The 16267-nt window shown below is 39.3% G+C and overlaps 1 protein-coding gene across 4 annotated transcripts; it reads left to right on the plus strand.

Annotated features, from left to right (window-relative positions):
* The first annotated feature begins 91 nt into the window (after positions 1 to 91).
* NRAS (NRAS proto-oncogene, GTPase) lies at positions 92 to 12534 on the plus strand. Of its 4 annotated transcripts, XM_008264626.5 has the most exons (7): positions 92 to 253; positions 748 to 875; positions 3299 to 3477; positions 7399 to 7558; positions 8082 to 8205; positions 8968 to 9008; positions 9108 to 12534. In XM_008264626.5, the coding sequence occupies exons 2-5, from the start codon at positions 765 to 767 to the stop codon at positions 8199 to 8201; spliced, it is 570 nt and encodes a 189-aa protein (XP_008262848.1). In that variant the 5' UTR covers positions 92 to 253; positions 748 to 764; the 3' UTR covers positions 8202 to 8205; positions 8968 to 9008; positions 9108 to 12534. The 4 variants fall into 4 exon arrangements, with proteins under 4 accessions (XP_008262848.1, XP_051713328.1, XP_089156231.1 ...); XM_051857368.2 differs by lacking the exon at positions 8968 to 9008 and having other exon boundaries at positions 109 to 253; positions 10265 to 12534; XM_089300104.1 differs by lacking the exon at positions 748 to 875 and having other exon boundaries at positions 112 to 253.
* Positions 12535 to 16267: the final 3733 nt, after the last annotated feature.

The raw sequence follows: 16267 nt of genomic DNA on the forward strand, positions 1-16267 counted from the left end.
TAGCGCTTTCATTTTTGAAACGTCCCGTGCGGGAGGGGCGGGTCTGGGTGCGGCCTGCCGCGTGACTTCTAGGTCGGAGGCCCACGTGGCCGGGGCGGGGACTCGGGTGCCCCGGGCGCCGACTGATTACGTAGCGGGCGGGGCCGGAAGTGCCGCTCCCTGGTGGGGGCTGTTCATGGCGGTTCCGGGGTCTCCAGCATTTTTCCCGGTTGTAGTGCTGAATTCGTTCGAAGTGGAGGCAGCGGAGCTTGAGGTAAGGATCTGGCGTGCGTATCTCTGGGCTCTGGAGCATGCAGGCGTCTGGTTGGTGCCAGGAGTCGAGCGGAATCTACGAGCTGGAGACAAAGGCCTTGGGCGGGGGTCTTTGGCTTAGGGCCCTACTTGAGCTCTTTGTAGACAGAAGGGATCGCAGCCTGGACGCCACCCTCTCAGAAGTGAGAAGACTTTAAGAAAGGGTGAGGGGTGGGGGCAGGGAAGAGGGGCTTTCCTTTACCTTAGGCTGAGGGCGGAGCCCAAGGACTATTGAAAGGGGTGGGGGTAGGTAGACGGCTATAATCCAGAAATCTGTGGCCCACACACCTGCAATAGTTTCTGCGTTACTAAATCACGTTGAGAGTGTAGTGGGAGGTCACGTGTATGGAACCGATTCAATCCAAACTCCGGTTTTAGTTACTATTGATTATAGAAAGCTTTGAAGTGCAGTAGTTGTGGCTTGCCCATTAACCCTAATTGATAACTATCCCATAGGTGCTTGCTGGTGTGAAATGACTGAGTACAAACTGGTGGTGGTTGGAGCAGGTGGTGTTGGGAAAAGCGCACTGACAATCCAGCTAATCCAGAACCACTTTGTGGATGAATATGATCCCACCATAGAGGTGAGGACCTGTGGTAGATCACTGACCCGACCAGGGCCCTCAGTTTACCCATATCCATTATCCATTCTGTAAAGAGATGCAGTAAAAAGTTATTTTAGGTACTGCCTCATATAGTAAATAAAGCTTCCCAGAGAGGAATTTTTTTTTTTTAATTAGGTGCTGAAGATTGCCTTAAAAGTGTACTGTTTTGAACAGTTCCGTAAACTCTTGCAAATTCAGTGTTGACATGTATATAGGTCGTTTTCATATGGTAGCTGTGTTAAATATAAACACAGGCCATAGATCAAATGCAGGATATAAGAGAGGAGGGTACATCATAAAGTTTCTGGGAAATCGAATTGAAAGATAAGTATTTTTGTGCAGAAAGTTTTGAAATCATATATTAAGGTGTTCTTCAAAAAATTCATGGAAATGCTTGTGAAAAAACTGCATGGATTTCACAATTTTTTGTACCAAGATAACATTTTTAAATTAATATTTTCCACCAACTTTTTGAAGTAGTCTTGTAAAAGGATCCAGAAATCCAGTCATTCCTCAGTTTTCATTGTTTAGCTCATCAGGGCAGCAGTGATTGCATTGGACTAGAAAACTCGATATGTAGGGCATTATGCTTTGGATTTCAGTCCTGGTTTTCAGCTTATGTCGTTAGTGATATTGAGAAAATCAATCTCTGAGCCTCATGTATTAAATTACCTTAAACACGCCGTAGTTACCACACAAGGATGTCAAAAATCAATGTTTCAATTATTTGTGAATGGTAAAGCTCTGCATAAAGGATTCTGTTGTTACCATGGGAGTTTGTGTTCTAGAGCATGTTCAGCAAGTGGCATCTGAAGCCCTGTAAAAAATGTTCTTCAAATGAGAAATGTCTAGAGATTATTGTATCTTAATCCACACACTGCCCCCTCTACCACCTGGCTATTGAATGTTTAATTGATGCAAACAAACTTTAATATGGCCATTATTTAAAATTAGTTGCTAATGCTTACCGGTAGTCTTCAGACTTTACAGCTTTCATATTTTATACTACCTTTTTAACATTTTAATTGAAGTTTATTTTTTTAGTTTACTGAGGGTTAGTTTACATAAATAAAATACATAAATTTTATATCTACGGCTCAGTTTCCTTTTTTGTTTTTTTAGTCTAAGAAGCAGAGATAGAGCTCCCATCTGCAGGTTTACTCCCCAGATTTCCCCAATGGCTGGGATTGGACCACGCCAAACCCAGGATCTGGGCACTCACAAATCCAGATTTGCCATCAGCGTGAGCTACTTGAGCCTTCATCACCTGCTGCTTCCCAGGGTCTGCATTAGCAGGAAGCTGGAATTAGAAGCTAAAGCCAGGACTTGAACCCAGGGAATCAGATGTGAGAAGTAGAGCTCCTGATACCCCTCAGATTACATTTGTGTATACGTTCACGTAACCACCACCTAGATGACAAAGTACAACATTTCCAGTCGCCTAGAGGAGTTTTCGCAGATGTCAGGAGAATATTGAAATAGAAGCAGGGCAGGTGTTCAGTACAGTGCTCACACCACATGCATCTTGGAGTGGCTGGGTTCAAGTCTGCTCCACTCTGATTGTAGCTTCCTACTCATACACACCCTGGGAGGCAGTGGAGGTGAGTTAAGGTAGGAGACAGGAATGAAACCTGAGCTCCTGGCTTCAACCTGGCCCAGCCTTGGCTGTTGTGGGCATTTGGAGAGTGAACCAGCAGATGGAAGGAAAGTCTCTGTCTCTGAATTTCAAATAAATATTTTTTAAAATTACAGTAAAAGCAAAATGACTGCCTTAAAGCTACACTGGAAATATTTTTAATATGGTCTATGAATGTCTGTCTTCCTGAGGAATTCTCTTCCTGGGAATTAATTTTAATTTGTTTGGTACCTTCAGCATTCAGAAATATTTCCCAAGAGCACAATCTGTTATGAAAAAGAAATTGGTAATATAATCTTCCCTGAAACAAAAGGAATTTGTACCTTTATCATAAATGTAATGATTCTGTCTCCATTGCCAGGTTATAATTGGAGGAGGTATATTTACAGTTTTAAAAGTAAACAACTCAAAACATTAAACAGTCCAGTTTATAGCTTCTTAAAAGTACACTGAATTTAATCTCTAGTCTTCTAAATACATGAGAGCTGCCACTTGAATTATTTTTTCATTTTTTCCAGGAACAGAATGATTTTCTTTCCTGTAGGCATACAGGAGTTGAGGCATTGTTCCTGGAGAGACTTGACATAAATACTTTCTGCTCCTGATAATATATTTGCAGTTTCGGGGACAAACCAGATAGAAAGAAATGAACTTGAATAGTTAGATTATTTTTCCTTGGTAATAACATTGCATTCATGTGAATTTTTTTATGCAAAAATCAAATCCGTTTTTCTCCCTCCCTGCCTCCTAACTTCCACACCCCCAGGATTCTTACCGAAAACAGGTGGTTATAGATGGTGAAACCTGTCTGTTGGACATTCTGGATACAGCTGGACAAGAGGAGTACAGTGCCATGAGAGACCAATACATGAGGACAGGCGAAGGCTTCCTCTGTGTGTTTGCCATCAATAATAGCAAATCATTTGCAGATATTAACCTCTACAGGTACTAAGAGCGTTATTTCTTCTGAAAGGTGGTCTTTAAGGGTATTGCAAAGCTTTGTGGAGGAATTAGGATACTGTATCAGGGCAGATAACAGCTTTCTAATTATTGAAGAGTTGGGTTTAGGTTGTTTGACATAGAACATGTGATTATTACTAAAAGTAAATACTGGCGTTTATTTTTCTGTAATATACTGTCACTATAATTTTTTATAATGGAGCTTGCCACTGGGTGCATCTCAGAACCAGAGGTGGTGTTGTGATGAGAGATCACAAAGGGATTATCCAAGAGGAAAACACCTCTGAGAAACATGCTTCAGGAATTAGGAGAAAAGATGATGGGGACAATGCAAAGAAGGAGTAGACAAAGATGAAACAAGGCAGAGGAACATGAAGATGTGCTTTTGTCATAGGACCGTCATTTCTAAGCTAAATTGAACTATAAAAAAAAATGCCAGTACAACATTTCTTATTTTACAGAATCAGAAATAGAGTTCAGAAGCTGGTTTGTTAGGTTTTCTGAAATAATTATGAGTAGTAACAGAGTCAGGACTAAAAACCCAGAGCTTTTTTTTTTTCCTTAGCATGGTGTGTTTTAGGAAGAATGATAGGATGGTTAAGAATGTGGAGCTGCCTGGGTTGAAATTTAGCTTGATCATTTGTTAGCTGTGTGACTTTGGAGCAGACCACTAAATCGGTGTTTTGGTTTCCTTATCTATGATATGCACCAGAGTCATTGGGAAGATTAAGCTAGTTAATAAGTAAGTGAATCACTCAGAATAGTGCCTGGTAAATAGTAAATGCTCCCCAAGTCTTCTGCTGCCCTGAGTTCCAACCTGTTTTCCATCCATGACTGTTCAGTGTTTTCTCTTAAGCCTGCTCTATTTTCCATTTTCTCTTTCTGAAAGTAATTGTAGCACAGTGAGCCCTCTTTAGCCATTGGTTCCACATCCCTGTATTGAACAGGTCCAGACTTTTTGATTTGTATATAACCCAAACAGTACAGCAAATGTTTATATAGCATTTAAATTATAATAGGAATTAGAATTAATCTAGGGGCCGGCGCCGCGGCTCAATAGGCTAATCCTCCACCTAGCGGCGCCAGCACACTGGGTTCTAGTCCTGGTCGGGGCGCTGGATTCTGTCCCGGTTGCCCCTCTTCCAGGCCAGCTCTCTGCTGTGGCCCGGGAAGGCAGTGGAGGATGGCCCAAGTGCTTTGGCCCTGCACCCCATGGGAGACCAGGAGAAGTACCTGGCTCCTGCCTTTGGATCAGCGCGGTGCGCCGGACGCAGCACGCTAGCCGTGGCGGCCATTGGAGGGTGAACCAACAGCAAAAGGAAGACCTTTCTCTCTGTCTCTCTCTCTCACTATCCACTCTGCCTGTCAAAAAAAAAAAAAAAAAGAATTAATCTAGGGATGACTTAAAGTATATGGAAAGATATGCAAAAGGAAAATGCTAATACTACAATACTATACCACTTTACCTGAGGTACTTCTGCATCCCTGATCTTGAAATCTTCAGGAGAAGTGGGTCTTAGAATCAGGCTTCTACCAGAAACAGGGATGACTGTACTTAATAAAATTTTCAACATTCAGCAAACATCTAATTGCTGAATTTCTAGAAGTCATTTTTCTTCTTTATAATGCATTTATTTTTTTATTTATGCCCTACACCAAACCATATGGTATAGCAAGATTAAGTTAATGAATAGTAGGCCTAAGAAGTGAGTCAAAGAGAAAATAAAAGTAAAATTAAAATGATATTTGGAATGTGGTTATTCTGCAACTGCATGAAGCCCCAATGACCTAGGGATTGACTACAAATTGGGCAGCTGTTGTGAAAAGGGAAGTAGCCAGCTGAAAGATGGAGTATCTGGATGCTGAAAACAAATCAGTTGCTTAGAAGCAGCAGAATTAATACTGACACCAGAAAGAAGTTTTCTTGGATGCTCAGAGGGTGTTATTTGATGTAAAGAGCAGTAGTGACCTAAAAGTGACATGTCCCAGGTATTTTAGGCTCTCTTATGTTATTCCTTAACATAGACTGCTGCTGTCACACCAGATCACAGGTCTGTAGATAGCCAACTTAATGCAATTTAGGTCTATACTGTGTGTATATATATATAATCCAAGGGTAGCATCCAGAGCAGTATGTTAGCCACCACCATTTGTGGTTATGTGCAATTAAACTCAATAGAATTAAGGAAAATTTAAAATGAGATTTAAACTGCTCAATAGCTATGTGTGACCTGAGGCTACCCTGTCGGACAGTGCAGATATAAACCATTCCATCATCTCAGAAAAATCTGTTGATACAGCACTGATCAAGAGAGTTTGGAGCAGTAGTTTACCAACTGTGGTATGCCTCGCAAGTCATTGAAAGGCATGCTATCACTTGGGAGTTCCAGAGCCTTCAGCTCTGTTTACTCAGAGCAGTTCTGTTGTTTTCTATTTTATGTCTTTACTTCTGCCTATAGTTTTGTGTGAAGAAAAACCAGATAGATTGCCTTGAACTGAATACTGTCACACCTGGAGTGGGCATTTGGTGCAGTCCATGCCCTGTATCCATGTGTGTGATTCTAGTCCTGGCTCCTCCACTTCCAATCCAGCTTCCTCCTACTGAGCATTATGGGAGGCAGCAGATGATTGGGTCCCTGCCACTCACCTAGGAAGCCTGGGTGGAGTTTCAGGCTCCTGCCTTTGGCCTGGCCCACCTTGGCTATTGCAGGCATTTGGGGAGTTGAACCAGCAGGTGGAAGAATTCTGCCTTTCAAATAAAAAAAAATGTGAAAATAATTTTTTAAAAATTTTAAGGAGTTTTATTCTTTTTTTTTTTTTTTTTTTTTTTTTTTTGACAGGCAGAGTTAGAGAAAGAGGTCTTCCTTTTTCCATTGGTTCACTCCCCAAATGGCCGCCACGGCCAGCACGCTGTGCCAATCCAAAGCCAGGAGCCATTGCATCCTCCTGGTCTCCCATGTGGGTGCAGGGCCAAAGCACTTGGGCCATCCTCCACTGCCTTCCTGGGCCACAGCAGAGAGCTGGCCTGGAAGAGGAGCAACTGGGACAGAATCCGGCACCCCAACCGGGACTAGAACCCGGGGTGCTGGTGCCGCAGGCAGAGGATTAGCGAAGTGAGCCGCAGCGCCAGCCTAGGACAGTTTTATATACCATTACTCCTAAGGGAACTTGAAAAAGTTAATTAGAGGGGCTGGCGCTGTGGTGAAATGGGTTAACGCCCTAGCCTGGGACACTGGCATTCCATATGGGCACCAGTTTGAGGCCCGGCTGCTCCACTTCCAATCCAGCTCTCTGCTATGGCCTGGGAAAGCAGTAGAATATGGCCCAAGTCCTTGGGCCCCTGCACCCACATAGGAGACCCGGAGGAAGCTCCTGGCTCCTGGCTTCAGATCGGCGCAGCTCCGGCCATTGAGGCCAATTGGGGAGTGAACCATCAGATAGAAGACCTCTCTCTCTTCTCTGCCTCTTCTCTCTCTCTGTGTAACTCTGACTTTCAAATAAATAAATCTTTTTTTTTTTTTTTAAAGGTAACAGTTTATTAGAGGCAGTCAGCTTCACTTTTTATGCTTCACACCTTCATTAGGATACAATTCTAGTTACTAGTAAAATCCAGAGCTGAGCTCTTTGGAGAATATAAGAACCTAAGAAGAACACAGGTCAGACTAGAATACCCATTGACTTAAACCAGGAAGTGTACTGGTACTTATGATTTCCCTGTGACTACCACATCAAGTCTGAACCAGTCTCCTTAGTGTGGATTTATGGGGTTGTGGGGGGCGACAGGGACCCGAAGTCAGTTCTAGAAGGTAGTAGGACTGTGAAATTTGCCATTTTCTCTTTTGCCCTGTTTATTCCTTCCTGAAAGTTTGTTTTTCTTATGTTCTGATAACATATCTGCTGTTTTAGGGAGCAGATTAAGCGAGTGAAAGACTCAGATGATGTACCTATGGTGCTGGTAGGAAACAAGTGTGATTTGCCAACAAGGACAGTTGACACAAAACAAGCCCATGAACTGGCCAAGAGTTATGGGATTCCATTCATTGAAACTTCAGCCAAGACCAGACAGGTTTGTCTTAGGCAGAAAAATTTGATTGATGGATTCTAGTGAGTATTATCTGTATGCTTTGTCATTATGGATTTTTAATTTTTCTTTTTTTTTATTTCTTAAAATTATAATTTTGTTAATCTAGTTTAAATCCAAAGTGTATTTATTGATCTAATGTGGCATTTTTACTCCTGCATTAACACACACAAATCTAGTGAAGATGATTGATTAAAAATATTTATAAACATTAATCCATTTTCCATCAACAGCACGTTGTATTTAATAGTTCTGTCTTGCATGCCCCACATTACCCTTTTTTCTTTGCTTAAATGTTTTTTCTACAAGTGCCATTTATATATGAACCGTTAATGTGATTCAAGAGGATTGTTACACTTAAATCACCCTCTCTTATCAGCTACTAATTGAGTAATTAGAACTTTAAACCCACATAAAGTGCAAATGCGAGAGCTTGTAACTTGGATCGTGTCAGCTGAGCTCTTTAATTTTCTCTGTTTTTTTTTTTTTTTTCTTTCCTCTTTTATAGGGTGTCGAAGATGCCTTTTACACACTGGTAAGGGAAATACGCCAGTACCGAATGAAAAAGCTCAACAGCAGTGATGATGGGACTCAAGGTTGTATGGGGCTGCCCTGTGTGGTGATGTAACAAGGTGAGTGTGAGTATGTGGCCTCACGACAGAATTACAAAATCTTACTATTTAGCAAAATAAGGATGTTGGTGTTATTTGTCTCTTTGTTGCCTTTCAACGGAGTTTCTGTGCACCTGTAACTATGAAGTATTTCCCCAGTGACATCTTCTCCGAGATTACTGAGGTCTAAACTATTTTTGTTTTATTTTTCAACGTAATATTCTATTTATTTATTAAGATAGCACTTTAAATTTACATTATAGTCAAAGGCTTAATGCTCCACTAAATAAAAAGAGTAAATAAAAAGAAGACCATAGTTCAGCAGGAAAATAGGTAAGGGCTGTAAACAATAATCAAATGACAAGATGTTCAGTTTCACTCATGTAAGGTAAATTTTAAAATAGTCACAAAATCATTGAAACTATAATAGTGTGTAGTTCCAATCAATTTGTTTGACAAAAGTTTAAAACAAAATTTGACAAAACACTGATTTTGCAACAAAACTGATACACACATTTCCTTTTTGTTTTGTTTTGGGTTTCTTTTTTGGTTTTTGGTTGTTAATTTTAGCCTACACAGATAAAGAAGAACGTGCAGTATTTGTGCCTGGCTTGTAAACTTTTAAAAACATTCTACAAGCCTCTTTTATTTATATATATTATTAGAAATTAGAAGGTATTACTTATGAAGTGTATGCATACCATATGCTTCACACCAGGAGTTTGAAGGATTATGATAAGCAAATTAAGTAATAATGACATGGCGTGTGTTCTGTTCTTATAGCTATTGCAAAGTTCTGTCATCAGAAAAGAGCCACTTTCAAGGTAGGACACATCTGCATATGAATAATCATTCATGTTGATTTTTTCACTGTGTTTATCTTATACTTTGAGCCACTTACAGACGCTCCATTTTCATTCCAGCTGCACTGACACCCTGGTCCTGACTTTCCTGGAGGAGAAGCATTCTTGTTGCTGTCTTCACTCTCACAGAGAAGCTCATGCTACTTCCCCAACTCATAGTAGATCAGCACAATATTCTCTATTTGAGAAGTTCTCAGAATAACTACCTCCTCACTTGGTTGTCTGACCAGAGAAATGCACCTCTTGTTATTCCCCAGTATTGTTCTGCACTGGGTTCTCCCCCAATCCACACAAACACACCTCTGCCACCCCAGGTTTTTCATCTGAAAAGCAATTTATGCTCTGAAACAGAACCAAACTGTAGACATAAAATTCTGTTGGAAACAGTGTTGGGCTCTAACGTAGCAACTGCTGGTGATTTTTCTTCTTTTTACTATTAAACTTGGAACTATGTTAGTTTGTAGAGAAATGTCATAAATTACTGTTTGCCAAGAATATAGTTAATGTTGCTGTTTGGTTTGTTTTTAGTATTTCAGCTATATTTTGTTAACTGGCATCTGCTCTGCATTCATAAATACAAAAGCGAATACTGACTTTTGAGTCTATCCTAGTCTTCTGAACTTTCATGAAATTAAATCCAACTCTCACAACAAAGTGCCTTTTTCCTAAAAGTGATTTATAATTCCTTTACAGTGTTTCGGTGGAATAGATGACCCAAACATAAAAATTAATGTCTGAGAAATGTCTATGACCTATCTACCTTTGAGAGAAAGATAACTGTATGATAGCAGATGCCATTTCTGACATGTATGAAGATGATTTTCCAGAGGCATGTTTTTAGGTTCTCCCAGGAGAAAGATGAACCTGGAAACAATTATGAATAATTTCACTTAATTTTTACCTAATCTCTACTTTTTTGTAGGTTACTACCTGGAAAATGTATGTAATTTGTTTCTTCTAGTTTACTGATAACCTAATGTTCAATGAACTTCCATTTGTATTCAAATTTGGGTCATGCCAGAAAATTCTACATTTATAGACGTTCAAACATTGTAAAAATGTGATGTGGTGTTATTTAGTAGCTGTGATCAATGATTCTTAAACCTCAGATACAATATATTAACAGGCAAATTGCATTTTCATTGCATTTAATAGTTTAATGAAGCATATAATTTTCCTCAATCTTCTCACCTCACCCTCTGCCCCTTTTTCCACAGCAACAGGAGATGAAGTTTTCCAGTGGAGTAAAGCATGGTGCTGATGACCAAGGTCACAGTTTCAAAACTTGAATGAACCATTTAGCATCACCAAGAGAGAAACCCTTCCACATCTGCTCCCATACCAGTAATTCCAGCTCCTAGCTTTGCTGGATTCCTGCTGTTAGTCCTGTAAGGAAACAAGAAGTGAGTTAGCATGAGTCCTTTACCATGGCTGGAAAAAGTGTAGTATCCCAAGGCAGGTCAGTTTAGAAGTCTTTATAAAGTATTTAGACCCAGTTTTTAGCCACATGGAAACTCTAAGCCAATATGTTTTCTCATTTCTTTGAGAATGAGGATGCCTCCAATGAAAATTTTTTTTGATTTTCCTTTTTCATAATGTTCTTTGGAGTGTTTGAAACAGAATGTTGATAAATTTACCTGTGCATAGCAGATAATGAAACCTGATGCGTGTATTCAAAATAAAAAGTAACTTTGGATTGAACCTGCTGTTTGAGAAAGGAGTGAAAAATACAATGAATTGTTTTGAGGATTCAGAGGCATGGCATTTCTGTTTGTAGACAGTTAGTAGTTCTAATGAGAAACAGACTTGGATAACTTTTGATAAAAGACTAATTCCAGAAAGGCCACTTTCTGCTCTGGTATTCTAAAGTCTCCATACTTACTGAGGTCCCTCATCCTCTTAATACAGATGTTCAGTTACTAAGCAAACACATATCATTGAAATGAATTCAGAAGAGGGACAGAGACATATACCAGGCCCAGAGTCTGATAAACCCAGAGAGATGTGCTCCTTACAGCTCATTTACAGTACTGCCGTCATGTGTAAACAAAAACTGCTTCTTTGATTGTGCTCCTGTTAGAGCATCGCTCTGTGATTTTCCTGAGGCTAGATCGAGGCTTACCACCTCAGCTGTGTTCCTTTTTTCTAAGTATCTATGTGACTGGCTATGTGACTCTTTTTCTAAAAAGCTTCTGTCAAATTTAATGTCAAATTACAGGGAAAGATAGTTACCCATTTGGGCTCTTGTATGTATGCACCTTTAACAGTTTTCTTTCTAAGCACAGAAGTATCAAAAAGAAGCCAAAATTCAAACCTGAAAATGCTCTTCATAACTTCCTAAGAAGTAATACTGAGGTATGAATTTTGGCACAATAGAGTGACAAACTTAGAGTTAAAAGCTGAATAATTAGTGTGGTATAAAATGTGGTTTTTAGATTTATGTTTGTAATTGCTGAAAATAATTCTAATTTACCTCAAAAATCTCAAAGTCACTTTCCCCAAGTTAAGTGCCTGGCCAGCTGTCCTAAATTGCATATTGCTTTATTTTTTTATTTTTTTTTTAAGGTTGCACCTTCAGGAGTGTGAAAATAAGATGTTCTGTCCAAAGGCTACTATGCCTGATCTGTAAATGAATCTGTTAAATGTTGTATATGCTCCAGCAACTTACTATAGAATTTTGACTTGGTAACACAAGATAATACTTATTACAGTTTTCACTTTAGGAGTATTACAAGTAAAATTAATCACAAATTTATTTTAGTGGGTGCCATGTTTAGTAGTTTATCAGCCTTTAAACTGCTGTGAATTTTTGTCATGACTTGAAAGCAAAGATAGACCAAAACTTTGGAGAGAGATTTTGATTTTTTCCCATTCCAGAATTTGTGAACATAAGCGTATTTTGCTTTGTATTTACAGTCATGAACTCTTAAGCTGGCAGCTAAATCCAAGAACCAAAACATGGTGCATCTGCTTCTTGTAATTCATCTCTGCTAATAAATTATAAGAAGCAAGAATAATTAATTAGGGAAAACACAAACAAGGGGACTATAATTCTTGTACATTATTTTTCTTCTTTGCTATTTCTTTAAACAGTCTAATGTGCCACAAAAAAAATTTTTTAAGGTATTTGTTTTCTATAAGAATTGTTTTTAAAATGTTCTTATCAGAGTAGTTGTAGATATATTTCAAAATGTAATTGATTTTGAAAAGCCTGAGTACTGACCTAAAACAAGTATATGAACTCTACTCTGAAGGGAAGGGATGGGTGTCAATGGAAGTTTTATGACATTTATATTTCTTTGTCATCATATATGGGTAAAAATATCAGTTGTGCAATTCTGCTGTTTAAAATGAGAGTTATTGGCCTCTTTGGCCCTAAATGAAAAGTTGGTTATTTTATTGTAAATTAAGCCATCCGAATTTGTTTTAAATTTGGTTGAATGTCTTTCTTGTTAAATAATGCTTAAAAAATAAAAACTGGAAGTTCTTGGCTTAGTCCTGATTTTTTCCACACTGAAATGCCTTTTAGATATGATATTTTTACAGTGTGGGAAGGTCCTCATTTTTTCAGTACAGTAGCCTCCCACCCCCTTCACAGTTTTGAATTTTTGGTTTCAGTTAATCTGTGATCTGAAAATACTACATGGAAAATTCTAGAAATAGTTCATCAATTTTAAAATGCACAGTGTTTTGAGTAGCATGATAAGTCTCACAACATCGCGTTAGTCCCTTTGTCCTGTATTTCCACACCACATCTATTACCTGCCTGTTAATCAGTAACATTTTTGGTTGTCAGATTGACTGTCAGAGTATCAAGGTATTGCAGTACATATGTTGAGAGCACAAGAGTAGTGATGTTGTAATTGTATTACATATTGTTAGAATTCTACTTGGTTAAGAAAAACTGTATGTATACATACACATATATGCACATACATACACACATATAAATAGTTCAGTAATATCTGCAGTTCCGTGCATCCACTGGGGCTCCTGCAGCATATTTTCCACAGGTAAGTGGCGACTACTATTATGACAAAGCCTGCTTTAAAATATTGCCTTAGGAGGATATGTAGATATTTCTTAAATTTTCATACATTGATATGAAGCACCTGAAACTACCATTGGAAATTCTTTGTCTTTTTTTTTATTATTATTACTGCACAATCTAGCAATCTCAGTATACTTGGAAGAGCAATGGTCTAGGAGCCAGAGAACCTGGGTTCCAATTATAATTTTACTACTCTGTCCCAGTTTCTTCATTTGCAAAATACAGGAGTTGAATTAGGTTATCTCAGATTTCCCAGCCCTAATTAAGGAGATTGAGTTATAAAAGAATTACTTAAAACCTAAGCTTTCATAGCTAACACTATAATATTGCAATACAGGGAATATGGTGCATTCTACCAAAGGCCAAAGATTTAACAAAAATTTAATTTTTCTCCCTAAAAAGAAGATATATGGAGGGATATAAATATTTTAGATGGCAAATGTTGAAAAAATACCTAAAGAAGTTTGTTTATTGGGACTATGAGGGAATCTCCGATGCATCTTTTTGTGCTATTAAGGTTTCATTTGTCATAACAAGTTAATATTCAAGGTCATTAAAAGGCCAGCATAGTTTCATGAGTTATCTGATATCCATAAATACATGAAAAAGGGCCAGGAGGCCTTGCTGGTGTTCATTTTGCATAACTGTTAGGAATGCTTTGTAGTGTTTTTAAAATAACTTGGCAATGAAATGTGGTCCTTTACCTTAATAAAGGAAAATTGGAACTGTGGGAACACAAAGTACAGATAACAAATGCCCTTTCCAATGCCAAAAGAAGCATAAGAAGGTTCAGATTTATGACTGGAAGATGTGACCTAGTGAGCTGATCATTTTATTTGGTGACTTCGTTTTCCATCATGTGATCTACGTCACACTTAAGATAGTTTCTTAACTACTGGTATGGAGCGGGAGCACTGTTAGTTTTCAACCTCAAACACCAAACTTAGTCCTTCTTAATGCTGTATTCAAAATGCCATCAATTTATAGGGATCATATAAAGTAAAAAATGGATAGCACCTTCAGTACTGGGGGTTAAAGTGTTATTAACTGTTCCTAAAGATAGAGGCAGTACATGCCCTGTGGGGGTGTGGTTGGACTGAGCCTACTAAAGCCTTAAATGCAGGTGTCTGAAATATTATCCAGGTTAGGAAAAGCAATCTTCCAGAGTGGCTGCTATGGGAGTGATGAAACTGGCACTATGGACACTTTCTGTAGAGGCTTAAGATGTATAAATTACACCTATGTAAGTTTGAAAAAACATTATTTTAAAACATTTTAGTATCTGTTCTCCACATTTACTGCTGAGACTCAGCATCCCTGATAGGAATAATGGTATATGGTGTAAAGGCATCTCTAAAGTTAGATCATGTAAGCTTATGCTTTGCCTGTGAATTTGAGGAGCTTGACATTCAACATTAAAGTCCAAAATAAAACTCTAGCATGGCATGCGAACTGAAATTCCCAAGGCCTGGGTTTCTCTGAGAACTCTGTTTGTATCCCCTGTGAAGCATAACCACAAGCCCATTGGTTCAGAACATTCTCCAGATGGCTTTCCTTCCTAATCCATTTAGCAGGCTTTTATTGAACACCTATTACAATCATGCGCATATAGCAGTGAACCAGATAAACAGTGGTTCATTAACAATCTTTATTGGGGAGAAATCTGTGAAAATTTCCTAAAGTCAAGGCTCTCTAGAAAGATAAACCAACATTGTATATTGCTTCAAAGTGTTCTTACGTAACTCATCTGATTTAATCCTCATACAGCATGTAAAGTAAGAATGATCTCCATTTTGTTTATGAGAAATTTGAAACCCCTAACTTGACTTTAACTAAGATTTGAACCAAGCTCTCCTGATTCCAGAATCTGCTCTTTTTGATTCACTAGTTTTCAAACTATGCTGCTCAAACCTAATGCTAGAGTACCATAGAACGGCCTGCACGGTGGCACTGGCATCCCACAAGGACAGTGGTTCAAGTCATCCCCCTCCCCGCTCCACTTCTGATCCAGCTGCCTGCTACTGTGCCTGGGAAAGCAGTGGAGGATGGAGGGCCCAAGTCCTCGGGCCTCTGCACCCCAGTGGGAGACCCAGATGGAGCTCCTAGGTTTGGCCTGGCCCAGCACTGGCTGTTGTGGCCATTTGGGGAGTAAACTGACAGGTGGAAGATCTACCTCTTATCTCTCCCTCTCTAGCATCTTTATTTTAGGATTTATTTATGTATTTGGAAGATACTTTGAAGAAAGGCTGAATGGATAAGGCTGTGCTCGTCTATTGTCCTCTTACTTCGGGAGCAGTTCCACTTTGATGGTTCTTTCATTTTAGGCTCCCATTCAAGATTTAATTTGAAGATGATTTCATAAATAAAAGTATAAAATCACTTAACCAGTCTACCCCACGACCATATATCTGGAAATCACTAAGTCTCATCCTCATATCTAGTCCAGAACCCAGTATCTTATAAACACAATCATGCTTATTGCACAACTAAGCAATAGTCAGGTCTTAAGGACCTCCGTTCAGGAGCCAGAATATCTGGGCTTCAATTCTGCCTCTCTCACTTATTAGCTGCGTGGCCTTGGGCAAATCAACTTCTCGGTATCTGAATTTCTTCAACTGTAAAATGGAGACAATAATAGTTCCTCAAAAGATTATTGTGAAAATTAGGTGAGTTGATGTATTTTGATTTTTTTAATGATGTATTTTATTTGAAAGAGGGCTGCATCCACTGGTTCATTCTCCAAATGGCAGCAATAGGCAGGGCTGAGCCAGGTCAAAGCCAGGAGCTTCATCCAGATCTCCAGTGTGGGTGCAGGGACCCACTTGGGCCATCTTTCACTACTTTCCCAGGTGCATTAGCGGGGGCTGCATAGGAAATGAAGCATCAGGACTCAAACCAGTGCCCATATGGGATGCTGGTACTGCAGGTGGTGGCTTTACCCGCTATACCACAAAGCCGGCCCTGAGTTAATACATTAGTGCTGAGAACTTATTATTGTGTGGACCCCTTAGCATGTCTCCTTCTCTCCTCTAACAGCACAGTACACTGTTGAAATTTAGATTGTTTTATTAAAAGCAAATTGTGGGGGCCCGCACTGTGGCATGGCGGGTAAAGCCGCTGCCTGCAGTGCCAGCATCCCATATGGGTGCCAGTTTGAGTCCTGGCTGCT

The sequence above is a fragment of the Oryctolagus cuniculus genome, chromosome 7, assembly GCF_051225735.1.
Source record: "Oryctolagus cuniculus isolate XC-2025 breed Fujian yellow rabbit chromosome 7, ASM5122573v1, whole genome shotgun sequence".
NCBI classification, from domain to species: Eukaryota; Metazoa; Chordata; class Mammalia; order Lagomorpha; family Leporidae; genus Oryctolagus; species Oryctolagus cuniculus.

Bases quoted from the DNA above. Each gene is read 5' to 3' on its own strand.
- NRAS (XM_008264626.5), top strand. From the start codon at position 765: ATGACTGAGTACAAACTGGTGGTGGTTGGAGCAGGTGGTGTTGGGAAA. The intron at 876-3,298 runs GTGAGGACCTGT...CCACACCCCCAG, and splicing joins AATATGATCCCACCATAGAG to GATTCTTACCGAAAACAGGT. The intron at 7,559-8,081 runs GTTTGTCTTAGG...CCTCTTTTATAG, and splicing joins CTTCAGCCAAGACCAGACAG to GGTGTCGAAGATGCCTTTTA.